The sequence below is a fragment of the Microtus oregoni genome, unplaced genomic scaffold (assembly GCF_018167655.1).
Source record: "Microtus oregoni isolate MIOR12 unplaced genomic scaffold, Mior012 000050F_ref0000143, whole genome shotgun sequence".
NCBI classification, from domain to species: domain Eukaryota; kingdom Metazoa; phylum Chordata; class Mammalia; order Rodentia; family Cricetidae; genus Microtus; species Microtus oregoni.
In genome coordinates this window covers 9,434,981-9,452,811 of record NW_024543256.1, presented here as the reverse complement: position 1 = coordinate 9,452,811, position 17,831 = coordinate 9,434,981, and the positions used below count along the sequence as shown (strand labels likewise).

At 38.9% G+C, this 17,831-nt stretch overlaps 1 protein-coding gene across 1 annotated transcript; it reads left to right on the top strand.

Annotated features, from left to right (window-relative positions):
• Window positions 1–7,606: 7,606 nt before the first annotated feature.
• On the top strand, window positions 7,607–11,013 carry LOC121437268 (melanoma antigen preferentially expressed in tumors-like). The gene is made up of 3 exons (XM_041637129.1): window positions 7,607–7,902; window positions 9,124–9,708; window positions 10,500–11,013. Exons 1-3 carry the CDS (start codon window positions 7,607–7,609, stop codon window positions 11,011–11,013), a joined length of 1,395 nt encoding a protein of 464 aa, XP_041493063.1.
• The last annotated feature ends 6,818 nt before the right edge of the window (window positions 11,014–17,831 follow it).

The window sequence follows — 17,831 nt, the reverse complement described above, 5'->3', positions numbered from 1 at the left end:
TACTCTGTGGCTTTGCTTTTCTTAAGTGGATTGATATTTTTCTCCTGCAGCTTTTAATATTGTGTCTTTGTTCTTGTAGGCACCCAATGTTGTTTATGTTCCCGTAGCCTGCATTTTACTTCCAACCTATTTTAGATAAATTGGGTTGTTTTTTTTTTCCCCTGTGTATCTTGGATTCCAAATCTCTCTTGTACTTGGATGTTCATTTATTTTCCTAGATTTAGGAATTTTTCAGAGATAATTTCACAGGCTAGGTTTCCCATGCCATTAGTTTTCATGCCATCTCCTCTTTCTACCCCAAGGAATCTTACATGTCCCTGAATTTTCGAAAGTTGTGGTCGTGCTTAATTTGATTTTATTTATGGATGTCTAAATGTAAAGTTTCCTTGAGCTTTTCTTCCAACCCTAACCTTTCTTTGCCTTGATCTAGTATATCAGTAAACCTTTTTCATCTTATTTGTTGTTTCCTTACCTGCTTTTTTTCAAGGTGTCAATGTCCTTGCTGACTTGAATATTTACATTCTGAATTGATTTCCTTCCTTGTTTGTATCTTGAAAGCCATTGGTAATTTTTCAAGTAGAATTTTGAATTGTCTAGAATTTCAAGAGTTTCAGTATTTAAGGATTAAGGATGCTTATGCCTTGTGTTTTCATGGTTGTGTATTGGTACTTTTGCATCACGTGGAGTCTACACCCCACCCAGGTGTCCTGGGGGACGACTGTCTTTCAGTGAAAGACTCAATATCCACTCTATTCACAGAGGGTAAAGGAAGGCACTATAACAGCTGTAAACATCACACTTAACCATGCATATAAATAATCACAATATTGTAAATAATTTTAATTAATTGATTAAAGCCAGCTACTACAGCACCAATGACTATAGAACAGAAATAGCATAAATAATGTATAGCAAGAAACGAAGTTAAAAACCAATTTGGACAAAAGTAGAAATGGTAAATGAATGAAATAAATTAAGGGACCAAGGAAGAGGACATTGAAAAGCAGCAACACTAAACAAAAGAAAGGAAGTGAAGAAATGCGAATGTGAAGAGGTAAAGAAGAGATATTTTAAAAATACTGATTGCACAATTAAGAAACTTGTAAACATAATTAGGTAGATGTAAGAGAAATATAACTGGGAGGCTTAAAAATAAAATGAAAATGACTGAGATTATATTAGAAAGGAAAGAGTACAGCAAAGAGGCAAATAGAAGAAAAATTGGAAATTAGAAGCCTCATAGACTGAACAGCGATCAGGTTCTTGGCCTTTCTCTTGGGAGAAAGTCATTGTTGAACTAGCCTCACCAATTGACTAGCCTATGAATTAAAATTGTGACAATACAGCAGTCTAAAAATAATAATAAGAAGAAGGTGTCAAGTATCAGAGCAGCTCCCTTGCAGGTCCTCTACTGGAGCCTGCCACAGGTTGCTAGCAGATGGGTGAACTGGAATTGGATTGTCCTGTTCTTTTGACGGTTGTGAGAGTGGACCTTCAAGGATCAGATTCCAACAGGGCTGCACGTTTTTAGGAGCTTCCAGTCTTTGAGTCTCAGAAGCCTCTGCTGTCCATACGTACTTTGCTCTCTGTGTGATGGACAGGGTTTACCTGTGTTCAGAAACTGTGGGGTGGCTAACGTCTATGCCAAAGTGTGTCTCCCAAGAGCATTTTAGAATGAAGGAAGAAATAGCACTGAGATTTGGGTTGGATGATCAGTCTCTACACATTCATATCCTACCCTACAGGGCTGCTGTATGATGGGGAGGGGACTGCAGAATCCTGGGGCTGTGCTGGGCCTAACGTTCAGAGTTCTTCTTCTCACCAGTCATGAATTGTATGTCAGACAGATGCCGCTAGGTCTCAAAGTGATTGCTGATCCCAAGTAGGATATATCAGCATCCTCAACCATCCTTAGGTTATGAGGGGTGCTTCCTGTCATGGATGCTGGAATCTGCCCCCACTGTGTTGTTCACTGCAGTACCTGGCAATTGAACTCAAAATGTCTATGTCTGATCTTCAGTGTCCATCTAGAGAGACTCACTAGCAGCGTGTCCCTAGTCATGATTTTGTGATGTCTCTTTTTTCCTTCTTTTGGAAGATCAGAGTAAGCCTGTCTCAAACAGCAAGCCCGTCTCAAGATGTCACCCATCTACAACACTTCGATACAAAGAGGGCTGAAACGGATGTCTCCTCTCATGCGAGTGGAGTCAACCAAGTCTCCCCAACGTGACTTAAGTTGGGTGAGAACTGTGGGCGTGCCCTTTGGGTAGTGCTGCTTTCAGGGTCTTATCCAGGCTCACTTAGCTTACCTTTATAACGAGGCTTTGCCTTCCTCTTCCCAGTCATGGGGCAGCTGCTGGAACCTTGGCTACTTGCTCCTTTTGGCGGCATAGTCCTGTCTCTGTGCTTTTCACCTTCCCGTGACTTATTTTCTTATTTTTATACCATCCTAATCTCTCTTTGTGTTCCAGAGTCTGTCCCTTCTCTCCCGGACGTTTCCTCATTCGCTCTGTGCCACCATAGGCAGATTCTAATTTGGCATCTTCCTCTTGAATTTAATGTTTTCTTCTGACTAGATTGAAAGTGTGCATCTGTGAAATAATACGTTTTACTCTTTCCCCGCTCATTTTACTGGTATGCAGGGCATACCCACCAGAATGCTTTGGGAGCGGCTAAGTGTAACTGACATTAGACAGAGTAAATGAATACACAAAAGCTAATGAGCAACACACTGTGTTGTGGGTAGAACTATACAATGTCACACTCTGGGAGAAAGTGTACAAAAAAGGGCTGTGGGACATTCTTGGTAGTATCGAGAAGGGAACGACCTTCACTTCATGGGGGAATGATTGTTCTGCACAATACTGTGGATGACAGTCTGCTGGTCAGGAAATAAACAGGTCGTGTGCTTTGAGCCACTACCTACAAAGGAGAGCACCAGGGTACTTAGACTAGGGGATTTCTTCTCATGGGAACGTAATAGGAAGGGTCACTTACTATTAGGCTAAAACCTGCTTAGCTTTCCCCGGATGTCAAAGCACACATATTTTTTTTTTTTAATTTTCTGGTTCAGATCACATTACCAGAAGAGATCGTGGGTTAGTGATAATGCCTACCATAATTACTTGGATCAGTCATGGTGAGGGTGGTGCTCCAATGTGACGCTTGCTACCTTTTGTCCTTTGTTAATAGCAAATATGGTGAAAGAAACAATTGAAGTTTGAAAAAAATACTATTATTCCCAGAACTTGAATCTCTTTTAGGAACTAGCCTGCTACAAATGTACCTAATCATGGCCTTCTGGTTTATTTGGGAATATTGCCTGTTGGAATTTCTCTTTAGGAAAGGGTACTATCTGTATTTGATTAATTTATTTGTACCAGTGTGGTTTTAGGAATAAATGCGATACTGTATGTTATAATCATCTTACAAGATATTTTGTTCCTTGAATTATTCTGGGACCTCCTTTTTGTTAGTCAGTTGCTTTCTCAGTATAATGATGCACTGCTTTGCACACTACAAGTGTCTGACACTAGGAATTTCAGATTCATCTTGTGAATGTTTTTCCATCCTGGCTTTGATTTAGATCCCCTTGTCCAAGGATTTCTGAATCCTCTTCTTAGTGCGTTACATTTAGATAGTCTTTATTAATGGGCTTTTTCTGTTGGTGAGTCCTTTCCAAGTGCAGAAGTAAGATATAGTATGCATGTAGCCATATTTATAGACACACACAAGCACACACACACACACAAGCACACACACACATACATAAATGACAGAATCCTACGATGCTGCTTCTGATTCCAAATCTTGCTAACTTTTTCTCTAATTTTTTTTCCTTCACCTGCCTTTTATATCAAGGATATCTTTACTTATTCTTTCCTGGTCAGTATACATATACATTAGTTTCAGAATTACTAACTGTACTTGATACAAACATTTGTTTACTTGTATGTGTGCTTTTATTTCTGTCTTTACCTTGTTCAATAAAATTAAAGCTTTCTAGGCACAAATATTTTGTTATTTCTCCAGCATGGTTACAATATTTATGTGAATATTTACAAAATCTATGTAAATTGTAATTAGTTTAATTTATTGGCTTTAGGGCATCCTCCTGTCCACATGTTGAGTAATTTCAATTGCTTACCCTGTACTCTTGCTATCCATGATGTATTGACTTCAAGACATGCATAGTTAATTTTCATTCATGCTCTGTGAATACTCAAGTTTCTTATATGTTGTGTTGTATTTTCATAAGGGACACATACATTCTACCATATGCTTAAAATTGATTCTAGATTGGTCATACCTAATGCAATGTAAATTCAAGTAAGTTTTCCTATATTGTATAGGGAATAATGGCACAGGGAAATCCTATACATGTTCAGTACAGGCACATTTTAATGGCTATTTTATAGCAGTGCTGTTCGAATCTGTACACGCAGACCAAATGTTTCATATTCAAAAATAAGATTTTTGAGAGTATAAAAAAACTTTACCAAAGTGTATTGTTATATAAATGTCACTCCTATTCTCATCTCTTCTACCGTGCTTTTATTTCCCATCCTTTTCCTGTAAGTTTCAGGCCTAGTTCATCCTGTAGTGTATTTTGCACAAAGAGAAGTCATGTTTTTTATATTGCTTTCATACATGAAAGATAGCATGATCTATATTTTACTTTGTACTTTGTATGATTTTATAACTTTTAATCAGTTTGTTCTCTGACAATTGTGTGCATGCATGTAGCTCATCCTTGCTACTGTCACACCCCATTATACTTTGTACTTTGTATGATTTTATAACTTTTAATCAGTTTGTTCTCTGAGACTTTGTACATGCATGTAGCTTATCCTTGCTACTGTCACACCCCAACTTATCTGAATGCTTCTAGCATCCTTTAACCCTCCTCCTACAAATCCTTCCCACCATTCATAGCTTTACTGCAAATTATCAATGGGCATTATTGTTCCATTCTATACCAAAGTTTTGATCCTTGGTCCCTAAATTTTGGAGTTAGATATATAGTTTATTAACCAAATGTCTCAAATATGTGGAACCAACACATCATCCCATTTTGTTAATTACTTTCTGATTTAATTACGATTCATCGTCTGAGATTATTTTATTTTTATGTGGTCAGATTGATCATCATTTGTTTTCAACTGCCCTAAAGTTTAAGTTATCCAGTTACAAAGCCTGTTACTTATGATCCTGTTAAAATTTTGTATGCTTTCTTCACGCCATTATATGGCTTCATAGTTATGATTCTATCTTTAACTATTCGGTATGTAGCATGTCTCATGAATTATTTTTTTCCTAAAGGTATCATTTGCTCTCGCACCATACACTACATGTGCATTCCTGTTCCAGTGGTTCTCCATACTACATTCCTGTTCTCCATACTACATTCCTGTCCCAGTGGTTCTCCATACTACATTTAAAATGCACTATTTCCCCTTGGCATTGGATTCTGCTTCCCAGCTTTCTAAGCTATTCCCACGGGCTCTTTGTCTATTTTTGCATCACTACCGTGATGCTGTAATTAGAGTTTTGTAGTATGCTCTCTGGTCTGGTACCGTAACTCCCTCTCGGTTGTCTTTTCATTTTCTTAACTGCCGTGCATAGTCCTTATTATGTGAGCTTCATCATTAACTTTCAAAATGTGTGCAGATATTTTTAAAATTACAATAAGTAGATACATTAGCTTAGGAGAAGTGATATCTTCTGAACGTTAAATTTGCCTGGAAGAAAATCAAATTATAGTACTATTGCTTTGGAATCCTTACAGTGGAACCTGTGGGCCATTCTTAAACCAGACATTAAGCTCACCCAAAACCTACCTTTGAGCAAAATTCTTTGAATATTCACATATGCACCCAGGAACGTGCAGATCTGGTAAACTCTGCAAATTCTGGAACAAATTTCACTAGTATTTATAACAGTTGGAAAGCACCCTTTGCTTCAGGAGTCTGGGAAATCTCTCCTTTTTGTAAGGTCATTTTGACTTTTGCTGGACATAAAAGAATCACAGTTCTTTTGACTGATGGGATGGAATCAGCAGCCCCTCTTGTTCTTTTAAGCTATAAAAGGAATCTATTTTTTTTTAACTTGGGATATATTCTCAGGACTTCTTAGATATATCCTGGAATTACAGTTCTGAGAGGGTTCAAGTAAATGCGATTCTTTGCATTTGACTAGGATGATTTTTGTGTCAGTCAGCAAGTTATTCTAGTTTGTACAGGTTTGTATCTAGCATCATAGACTAGGTAGGTGACAAAGAGAAATGTTATTTACTGGTAATTTTAATGTTTGTTCTTGTTGTTTTACTTAAGTTTGCTTGTTTGACGTCACATTGTTTTATAATATGCCTATTTTAATTGTGCTGTTTGCTGTCCCTCCAACTTTTCTGTCTTTATAACTATTTCTGTTTGTTTGTATGTTCCAATTTCATTGTTTCTTCTATTTTTCCATATTTTTAATTTCCTTCCTTTCATTGTCCATATTTTCCAAAGTACCTGGAAATAATTCCCTGAACCTCATTTAAATTACTCTTTCCCAGAAGCCTTGTGGTTCAAAGGCTGCAGTGTTAAATTATAATAGTCCTTATTTGATGTCATGTATTTCTTTATTTAACACACATACATTTTAATAGAACCAGCTATCATCTTTTTACACCTACATATATCCTATGTTGATCATATCCAGCTATTCTTTTTTCACTTTCAATACTCAAATTGCCAACCTTCCCTGACCCTCAGAATCACTATTCTGTTTCCACCTTAACAGTTTTTTTTAATTTCTATGTGTGAGAGACAGTAAGAGGACTTAAATCAGAGATTTTTTTTTTCTTTTTTTAGTCTGCTTCCTAAAATGCGTGCGTTCCTTGATCTTAAAGACATAGTGTTCTTAATTTGGGCTTGTTTCAGGTATAATCTTTCTGCCTGTTGTTTCAGAATGACTTGAAGCCCCAAATCATTACCTTTTATGTGTATCTTTTGAAATTTTGATCTCTCTTCACCTGCCAGAAAGTCTGGTTCTGGTGATGTCCTGGGGTTTCATTCTTTAACTTACAATTATTATTTTTTTTTTTTTATTTTTCGAGACAGGGTTTCTCCGTAGCTTTTGGTTCCTGTCCTGGAACTAGCTCTTGTAGACCAGGCTGGCCTCGAACTCACAGAGATCCACCTGCCTCTGCCTCCCCAGTGCTGGGATTAAAGGCGTGCGCCACCACCGCCCGGCTAACTTACAATTATTTTTGATGACTTAGTACTTTCCATTTCCAGGAAAATGAAGCCACTACCTTTGTGTATATTTACATTTCTCCTTCTTGTTAATTTTGTATTCTTTGCAGAGGAAATATTAGCAGGTAGGTAGCTACCTAATGTTGACTTCTAACATACTCCTAATTTCTAATGTCATTTTTATCATATGTATATTGTATATTCATATACATGATGATATAACCAGATCACTATCTAACCTGCGCCTATAATAGAGATCTCTAGAAATCATTATCTGATTCACCATATATTTAGTCTATAAATGTTTTTCTGCATTGCTAACAGTGGGTCAGCACGCCAATTGTTTCTCACCTCTATGCAGGTTCATGAAGATGGACCGCAAGGACCCAGCCACACTGTTAGACCTTGCTATGCAGAGTCTGCTCAATACTGAGACTGTAATAATCCAATCACTTGAGGAGATTCCAAGAGAACTCTTTATTCCGTTGTTCACTGCTGCTTTCTTGGGTGGGCATAAGAAGACACTGACAGCAATGGTGAAGGTCTGGCCATTTTTCTGTCTCCACATCGGACCACTAAGAGGACATGAAATACACGGTGAACTATTAAAAGACATTGTGGATGGTCTTCAGGTCCTCCCTGCTGTAAACTCTGCTTCCCGGTAAGACTCTGTATGATAGTGACATGGAGAGACAGCAAGAGGTTATTCCTCAACCTGTGACAGGGGAGGAAAAAGATATAGCAAAGATAGTTAGTGGTAAATTCTGACAATGGAAGGGAGGTGTTTGGTCCAACTGTTGAGATCTTGTTGTTTTTAATTTTTTTCTTTTATTAAAAATATATTTTTCTCATATATTCCGATTATGGTTTCCCCTCCCTCTATTCCTCCTGGTTCCTCTCCTCTTCCTTTCCCATATAAATCCACTCCCTTTTGTTTCTCATTCGAAAACAAATGGGCTTCTAAGGGATAAAAGTAAAATAAAATGCGATAGAGCAAAAACTAACACATTAGAATAGGACAAAACTAATAAAGAGAAGGAAAAGTGCCCGAGAAAAGGCACAGGAACAAATATAGAAGTAGAAAACCACTGAATTGCAGCCAGGAATCCCATAAAGCCACGACACTAGAACCCATAATATATATACACAAAAGACCCATAGGGTAAGAAGAAAGAAAAAATTAAAACATAAGATAATTTTTTCAACAGCTCTGACGCAACATTTGACATAATGAACCTCCAAAGATGCCACTGAGTTGGTTTTCTGTTGGGCATCTGCTGCTGGTTGTACAGTCTTCCATTAAGAGTAGGTTCCCCCACACCCCGGTGAGAGTTCATTAGAAGAAACTAAATTTTCATTTGCAGGTGGTTGTCAGTTGGAGATAGGTTCTGGGTTAGGGATGAGGGCATATATCCACTTCTTTCAGCTCTAGGACCCCATCCGGTGCAGGCCCATACAGGCCTGTTCATGCTGCCTCAGCCTCTGTGACTTCATTTGCGTGTGTATCATCTTGATTTAGAGGGCCTTGTTTCCTTGGCGTCCTTCACCCCCTCCGGATGTTACACTCTTTCCACCTTCTCAGCTGCGGTCATTTAAAAGAATCTAATGTCTTATAGAGGGTTTTAATTTTGTAAGAGATGTGGCTGAGGATGCTGTCGATTGGTTAACATGATGAGCATATTGCATAGAAGACAGAAGCACTGAAATGGGTGAGCATTGATGGAGAATCTGGGACAGAGGTAATGCTGGAAAGTGCTGTGTTTAGTTGCTGTATGGAGTTGAGCACCCGACGAGTTTTATCTTCACTTGTTATCATTAGTTCTGTTAGATTGTATTAAAATATGCCGCCTCTCTTATGTGCTATCTCCTCTTTTCCCCACAGAAGCTCCAAACTGAAGATCCTAGATTTGAGGCATGATGCTGACTGCAGGACCACATGTTTTCAAACCAGGACAACATTTCCTTTCTGTTTTCAGTCTTGTTCTTACTCTCAGATCTCTGCCCCAAAGAGAGAAGGCCAGCACAGCACTGTAAATGTAGTGCCTGAGGTTGAGTTGTCCAGCTACCCCACTGAGTTACTAGTGGACCTTTCCCTGGATGGCACCTTGAGAGCAAAGGAGTTTTTGTCTTTGCTTCTGAGTAAAGTTGAAGAGAGTTCCGGGTCCTTGCACCTCTGCTGTCGAGATTTGCAGATTGATAAACTGTCTGAGTATAAAAATACCCTCAAACTTGTGGATCTGTTGTGCATTGAATGCCTGGCAGTTGATCAGGCTTCTCTTGGTGATATTACAACCCTTTTGTCTCACATGGTCCGCCTGGACAGTCTTAGTCTGTCTAAAATCACCCTTAAATCACTGAATGGGAAAACATTCAAAAGTTTCCTTACCCAACTTGAGCGGATGAAGAACCTTCAGGAGCTCAGCTTGTCTTTCTTCTGCCTCACAAATTGTCTACACAAATTGCTCAGGTGAGAGTCTGAGGGGAGGTACCTGGTTTTCTTCTTCACATTCTGTTGTTAAGACAGGAAAGAACCTAGACTATGGCATTCCTAAGGCTCGATGGAATCTGTTTTTCCCTTCTCCTCAGCAGTAGCACTACCGGAACTTTGAAACTGTCCACTAGAGCACTTCATTTATAGTGAAGAAAAAGTCAGGATTACAAAAATAAGCTGTACCTATTCATTTATTCAGATAACTATACTCATACAATGTAGGACCTCAACTATCTTAATGAAAAGAAAAACTGTTTCTTCAGGTATCTAGAGATGAACTGGAAGCATTGAGGTAGAAGGAGGTAAAGATTTCATGCTGTAGTGTTGACATACATACTCATGAAAAGATCCCCGTAGTTCATATTGTCAGATCATTTCTGCTCGTGTGCTGTGCTCAAGGATCAGGCCCAGAATCTAGAGATTGTCATTTAGGAACCTTCAGTTGGCTGTTATCCCTGACTCCATTCCATCAAATAGTAGAATTAGATCCACGTGGATTGTAATTGCCAACTAGGTTAAATTTTTTCACTCCTTATTTCTCAGACCCAAGCATAATAATATCTTGTCCATGTTCTGAAGATTGAAAATCTGTGTCTAAGCATGGAAAAGTCTTTCCTAGAGCCAAAAATGTATTAAGTTATTTTAAAGCCCACATTGCTAGCTGCTGAAGCACTGTATGTACAAAGAAGTTTGTTCTAGGTTCTTAGATAATTTCCCACCACCAGTTACTCATTCTTCAGCATCAATTTTCTGTTTTCTTCCTACAGAGTCCTACCACCTGGTTTGGATTTCTTGAATCTGCCTTTCTGTGAGCTTTCTTACAGAGACTTCGGATTTCTTTCCCAGTGTCCTCAGGCAACCCAACTCAAGCTGCTGAATCTCAGTAACAATCCAATATCTTGGGAAGATTGTGAGCCTTTCCAGACCCTTATGGAAAATGTCTCTGGTACCTTGCAGTATCTAGAGATAAATCATTGTCTTATAACAGATTCTACCATAACTTCTCTTATCCCTGCTCTAAGCCACTGTTCCCACCTCCGTGTGCTTAGTTTTGCTTCTAACCCTATTACAATGTCTATGCTCGTGAGGATCCTGCAAAACTTAATACCGCTTATGGAGCTGAAATACGTGGTATACCCCATCCCTGTGCATTGCTATGAGCGGTGGTATTTTCGGGGTAGTTTAGATCGACAGAAGCTTGCTGATGTGCATGCACAATTGGAGATGATGCTACAGGCAGCACAGCGGACTGACATGTCCTTGATCACTATTTTAGAGTGAATTTCACAGTTCAACAAATTTTCAATAATGATACTTGCCATTCAAGCACCCAGTGTTCTTTCCTGAGGGCCATAGGCTCCATATGTAAGATTTATATATTGTAGGAAATATAGTCATGAAATAGAGATAGGAACTGCCCTTATGAAGAATAACTCTGACAAGAAAATGGAAGAGTGAAAAGCTCCTGAGGCTGAGTTGTCCATTGTCACCATTATTCTTCTTACCAGTATGACATAGATCAGGAAGTCATGATAAATCATACCTCTGCCCTCAATGAAATTTACTTCTGGCTACTGGACACCAGTCATGACACTCCAACCTTTCCTGGATATTTTTCTGGAGGCCAGGTAGTTATTGAAACCAACACTTTTATCCTCTAAGTTGTATTGCGCCTCTCAATTTAAGACTGTCTTCTGTCTCTTATAGGAAACCATCTGGATTTAACAGTGAGAAAAAGAATGTGTACGCATTACGCATTGAGAGACTCAGTTTCATACTCCTTTTCCAAGGATTGGTTTGAGATAGTATTGTAGTCAGCAAAAATGAACAAACAGACAAGACAAGGTTCCTGAATGAAGCCACTCAGAGGCTCAATGTTTCTGTGGCTTATCTATTTCTCCACAGATTGTTAGTGCATAAAAGAAAGGTGTTTTACCTACTTGGGCCCCGTTTTATTTCCCTTGTTCTTGTTACATGTTCTGTTCAGTCTCTTCTCCGCAGAATTCATGGGTTCACTGTTACCATCTTGGAGGCTTTCTCTCACATCTGTTTGATGTTTGCCTTCTGTAGTTGTGTAAAATGCCTGACATAGTAGACTAGTAAGGAAGGGAAGCTTGCTTTCCTCCTTTAGAATTTTCACCACGCTTGTTTAATTGCATTGCTTTATAACTTCAGCAAGCAGAACATGTTAAAGAGCTTGTGACAGCCGGGCTGTGGTGGCACAGGCCTTTAATCCCAGCACTCGGGAGGCAGAGGCAGGCGGATCTCTGTGAGTTCGAGGCCAGCCTGGTCTACAAGAGCTTGTTCCAGGACAGGCACCAAAAACTACAGAGAAACCCTGTCTCGAAAAAAAAAAAGAGCTTATGACAGAGGGAGATTCTTCCAATTCGTGAGGCCAGGCCAGGAAGTAGAGAGAGCAAGAGCCTGAGTCCCTATACAGCCTGCAGGAGTGGGACTATGTTGCAGGGTGGGGCTGCTTGTTTGTCCCAGTCGCCTAGCTAGCTTAGCCCTGAAATAACCACACAGAAACTGAATTCATTAAAACACTCCTTGGCTCATTAGCTCTAGTTTCTTATTGGCTCACTCTTACAACTTTATTTAACTCATTTCTATTAATCTGTGTATTGCCACGTGGCAGTGGTTTACCAGGTAAAATTCTAACTGGCATCGTCTCACGTGAGGGATCCCTGGCTTCTCCCCTACTCTGCCTTTCTTCCTCCCAGAATTCTGTTTTCTTCTCTGCCTACCTAGGTTCTGCCCTATCACCTAGGCCAAGGCAGTTTCTTTATTCACTAACCAATGAAAGCAACACACAAACAGAAGGAACTCTTACACAAGGAGTACACTGATCTGCCTCCTTGAACTAGCCTGCTCTAAGTTTCTACCACTTTCCTGGAGCCATTCTTGGACTAGCTAGCCAATTCAAAATTTCAACCAGCCATGAGCTTGAGACCCCCTTTTATCATGTCAGCTCAGGAAGACATTTAGGACACATGGCATAACTCTTACTGTTATTCTTTTAGTTACTTTACTTATACCTAGTCATTTTTGTCTTATTGCACCATGTGCATTTCCTTCATTGTTTACATGATTCTGTTTGAATTTCTTGTTGCTGCTTTTTCACTACAGTTGCTCCATTTGTTGTACTTTCTTTTAGCCAAATCCATATATTAATTCCAAATATTTGATAAATCAACAATGTGATGTAGTATAAATAAAAATACCACATTGCATATCCAAAAAATGGTAAGAAACAAAGGGCATAATGTCAATAATTAATAATTGTAATGTTGATATATTGAAATGGCAACTAACACACTGAATTTCTTTGAAAGTAGCTCAGTTGCAATCACATGTTAAAATGGTAATGTTACTGTCACTCAAGAACATAGTAACTAAAGAATTCAAATTAAATAATTATATGTGCTTAGTGTTTTCTTGTTGCAATAAAATAGACTGCATTTTAAAGGTGTAATAAGAAAGAAAAGTGAACATAGTGTGCTTTCATACTGTTTCTATTTTTAAAAGTTAACATACTTGATTTCAGGGCAACTCAGTAAAAGCATTGTTAAAATTAATTGGATTTTAAGTCATTGGGTTGGTACAGTAAGTACAGTCATTGAATTTGACCACTTGATTGCCACGGTGGAAAAAGAGAATGGATTTCTAAGGGTTGTCCTCTGTCTTTCACATGCATTCCATGGAATTGATACCTCTATACTCACACACATCACACATACACACACACACACACACACACACACGATACACACACACTGCACGCAGATACAGGTAATAGTAATAAATCAAATTTAAATAGAATTTGTTTCATTATATCTGTTGAAATAACAAACAAGGACCACCAGTAAAAAAATAACTTAGAAAGTATTTAAAGCCATTTCTATTAATTCTGATTTGCATGATAAAGAATTACATTTGCTTCTCAGGAAGAAAAATTATAATAACATAATTCATATATAGAGTTTCTCTTGAACACATTATTTCATGCTTTGAAGAAAAATGAAAATTTAGTGACTTAGTTAGACCTTTCATGTTACTTATATAGACTGTAAAAATTATTAAAATGTCAATGTAATAAGCAATTGCTTTGTATTTCTTTCTTGTTAATGTTACATTATTTTGGCACATATATAAATGAAATGTTATTAAACCTAAAGTTTACCTTTTTCTTCTATGTCCTTTGGGTTTTCTCCTCATCCTAATGTTGCATTTAGTACATTCTCTGCATATGAAAAGACTTGTCACAAACACTCACCAATGTTTGTTGAAGTAGTGGCAGAGGCGTGGTGTATTAGTGACAGACAACCTCAAGCCTAAAGTGAGAAATAGAAAGGGACAGAAAGAGACAAATATTACAAGCATCTACCAATCTTGAGTCTAACCAGACAGAGCCAGTTAAATTTGAACGTCTGTGATGATTACTCGCACTGAAGGTTTTCTTCTATTTTTAAGGTGCTACTCTTTAGGTCCAAGGCTGTCTTCAGAGCTGTTCTTCCATTTTCTTAAAGAATAGTAGACATCAAAAGTGGAATTTTTTCTATCAAATCATCTTGTATCAGCTGATTTTTGTAGTTGTGAAATTAGAATCCTGATAAAAATTATATGCTTATAAGAAGTGGAGATGATTATTGAAAAAAATAACTGATGAATTTGAAAGAGTAAGAAGGGATATTTGAGAGGGTTAGAGGGAGGAAAGGGCAGGGAGAAATGTAATTATAATTTTTTTGGGGGGGGTCCACCAGAGGGCACTGCTCAAATACAAATTTAAGCCAATAGAAAGTATTTATTAGCTGGCCTATGACTATACTGGGTGTTTGGGATCCCAGTGTAGCCCCCACCCTTTCTCAGGGTGAACTTTTAAGCAGAAAATCCAGTCTTGGGTTGGCATACTTCACTTAACAAGAACAGTTAGCCAAAAGCAGAGCTATAGAGGCCAAAAGACAAGATTAGTACATTTAGAGATGTTCTCAGAACTGTGGACCTTGCTGGAGTAGGTCTTTGTTATAGTGTTGGCAGATGGTGCTGTAACCTGCTGAGTTTCACAGCCTGAATATACTTCCACCATGGAGTCAGCTGTGCTAAGGTCTGGGGGCATGCTACGTTCTGGGGCCCTGTTATGTCCCCCACTGGTCTTCGTGAATGAGTCAAGTCGTGGACTCACCCTACTATAAAGAGGTAGTTAGACCCAAGGACCATTAATTTTGCTGAACTGATACATAACTGGCCTTATAGTTTAAGATGCAGGGCCCACAGTTCATCTAATCAGAGTGAGAATTAAAGGCCCAGCCGGTGCTGATAGCAGAGTAGTTAGCCAGGGGTACCAATAGAGCAGAGACTTGTACCAATTATTTATGTCTTTGTCTCTTTCTTTTGGAGGTTTTCCCCGACCATGGCAAGAATTTCTCCAACTACTCCTGATCAAATAACAAAGAAACAACAAGTTTCTCCCAAAGTCATGCATAGTCTCCTTTGCAAGAGCATTTCTGTAAAGGGATCTAACTGTTGTTTTAATTCAGAAATGGAAATTTAGTATCTGTAGGTCCTAATCAACCTGTCTACTTTGTTTGGAATGTATCGGAAGAGGCACGTTTTGTCAAACAGTTAGTACATGCCCACCAAGTAGTCTCAGGGGCTCACTATTATCATTGTTATCCAGATGAATTAACCCATAAGGCAGAAGAGCAGGCATCAGGATAAGGGGAAGTGCCCAGGTTAAGTCCTCTAACATTAATTTGGGGTGCCCCAGTCCCAGTGAGCTTTGTCTGTCAATGGCTGACAGTCTGGTTAGTTCCTATCAGTGAGTTTTGTCTGTCAATGGCTGACAGTCTGGTTAGTTCCTATCTCTTTGTAGTCCAGAGGCCAAGTATCTAAGCATAATCAGCAATCCTGAATGATTTCTGGCTGGGAATAATTAACCCTCCAGGGTCCCTTCCTGTGGCATAGAGTCTGATTACCTGGGGCTTTCACGTTTCCCAAAGGCCAGAATCTTTTTAAAGGAATTTTTTTTTTTCGAGGAAGCCTCAGTTTTATGAACCCATTTTTTTTTGTAATGGAAACTCACTTGTTTCTGTCAAGTAGGGGAGCCCAGCTGGAGGTCATGCATAGAACTGTAACACAACAAGACACTGGAAGTGGGTATCAACATGTAAAGGTGGAGGTGGATATTATTGTTTATTATTTGGATCTAAAAGTCAGGCCATTATCAGACCCCATTGTTAGAGGGAGGGCAAATCAGGGGGCCAGTTCCCAGAGGAGCTTTTTTAAAACTACTATTTGAATAGTTTTATTCTGGGTGGGAAATGCTTCTGTCTACCTGGACAAGATAGCTGTAAAAATCAACAAGTAATTTCACCCTCCCCCAGCAGGCCAAATCTTGATAAATTCAGTTTTCTCAGAATTCTTGGGGTTGTTCATCTCTCATTCGGACCCCTTCCTGGGTATGAGCTCTCTGTTTTGGATTTACTTGAACACAAACCTGGCATCTGGCTGCAACATCCTACACTATGTTGTCCAGTCAATGTATAACACACCTTGATCGGAGGAGCTCAGAAAGTTTGTGGACCCCAGCTGAGTAGCCTGGTGAAGGTCAGTTTCCAGAGTCCTGAAACAATTTTTTATATCTTGACCTGTATTTATGTCTTAAGTTATTTTTTAGACCTTCAAAGCTTATGAACTTTTATGTTCTTAGACCTTAATACATTTTTTAATGTACTAACAAACTGGCTGTAGCTTTGTGGAAGAATCTGGATAGCTTTTGTTATTAAACTGACATTATAACTGCCCTAGCCATTAATACTATCAGATATCTCAAAAGGATATATAAAGTATATCTGAGTACAGACCAAATAGTTTCTGAATCTATTAAAAATGACAAGGACCAGAGTCCATATACAGTTAGTCATACCCAGGTCTCTATAGCATTGGGGGCAGAAATATCCAGAACAACAGTCTTACTGTCTCAGCCAGGCCCAAAAGGTTAATTTTTTCCTGTGGAAGAGGGTCATGGAAAAGACTCACCTTATTTTGTCCAGGCAAAAGAGGTGCAATCAATTCTCCAAGGTCCTGTTGTTTGTCCACAGTCTGGACCGGGTCCTGGCAACTGGTGTTGCACTAGGGATCATCTCACCCCGTGGTCAGCATCATCGTTATCCAGGTGGAGACATCACGGTGTCTCATAATCTTCTCTGGAGACCTTGGGTTACTGCTAGAATCTTGGAGTCTAATATAATAAGCTTTTTAGTCATTATTTTAAATGACATATTCTGCAGATCTCTGAAGTATGAGGGCTGACTAGGTATGTCTGATTAGACAAACTTTGTTTTTTTACCATTTGCTTTAAGTTTGACTTTGAAAACACATACAGGGAACTAAATAAGGCTTTTTTTTAGCTAATTATATCAGCACTTTAAAGATGACTGACTAACTTGTATTTCCTAACAGTCTATAGTAAGCTAGCAGCTTTCACAAGACTAGAACTCCACACTCAGTAATGATTTTGAATTAAAGTTAATAAAGAAACTGAATTAATCATTCCAAGGGTAAACACAGAACGAGTTTATATCTAGCTGTTAATGCTGTCTCCTGCAAAGGCAAGGAACAGGTCCCAAGGTGAAATGGGAACCCGAGGGAGTCTAAGAGCTAGCATTGCCCTATGGCAAACTGAGACTCAGGTCTATCTTTCTGATGATCTATAGAACTCATTTTAGCAGTTGTGTACTAAGTTGACCTGGGAAAGCTGCCCTGGGCTGTAGAAGGAGCTGTGAGCAATACAGTTTCTGGGCCCTCTCACAAGGCTGTACAGGTAGTAGTCCTAGTGGGCTTTGGGAGATCTGGGACAAGCCTCCAAATGTTATGCCCAAATCCGTGAAGTCCTTGCAAAAATCAACAAGAAAACCGAGTCCCGTATGTAAAAAAGCAAAGAGCCTTTATTTTAATCAAATTTGCAAACTCGGTTTCTCCGCATGGCCAACGTATTGGAATAACCGGAGAGCCCCGGGCTCAGTTAGAATTGGATTTTTATAGTAGTAAAGGTGGGGGTGAGGGGTTTCTGAGGTTTTAAAACTTCTGATTGGCTGACA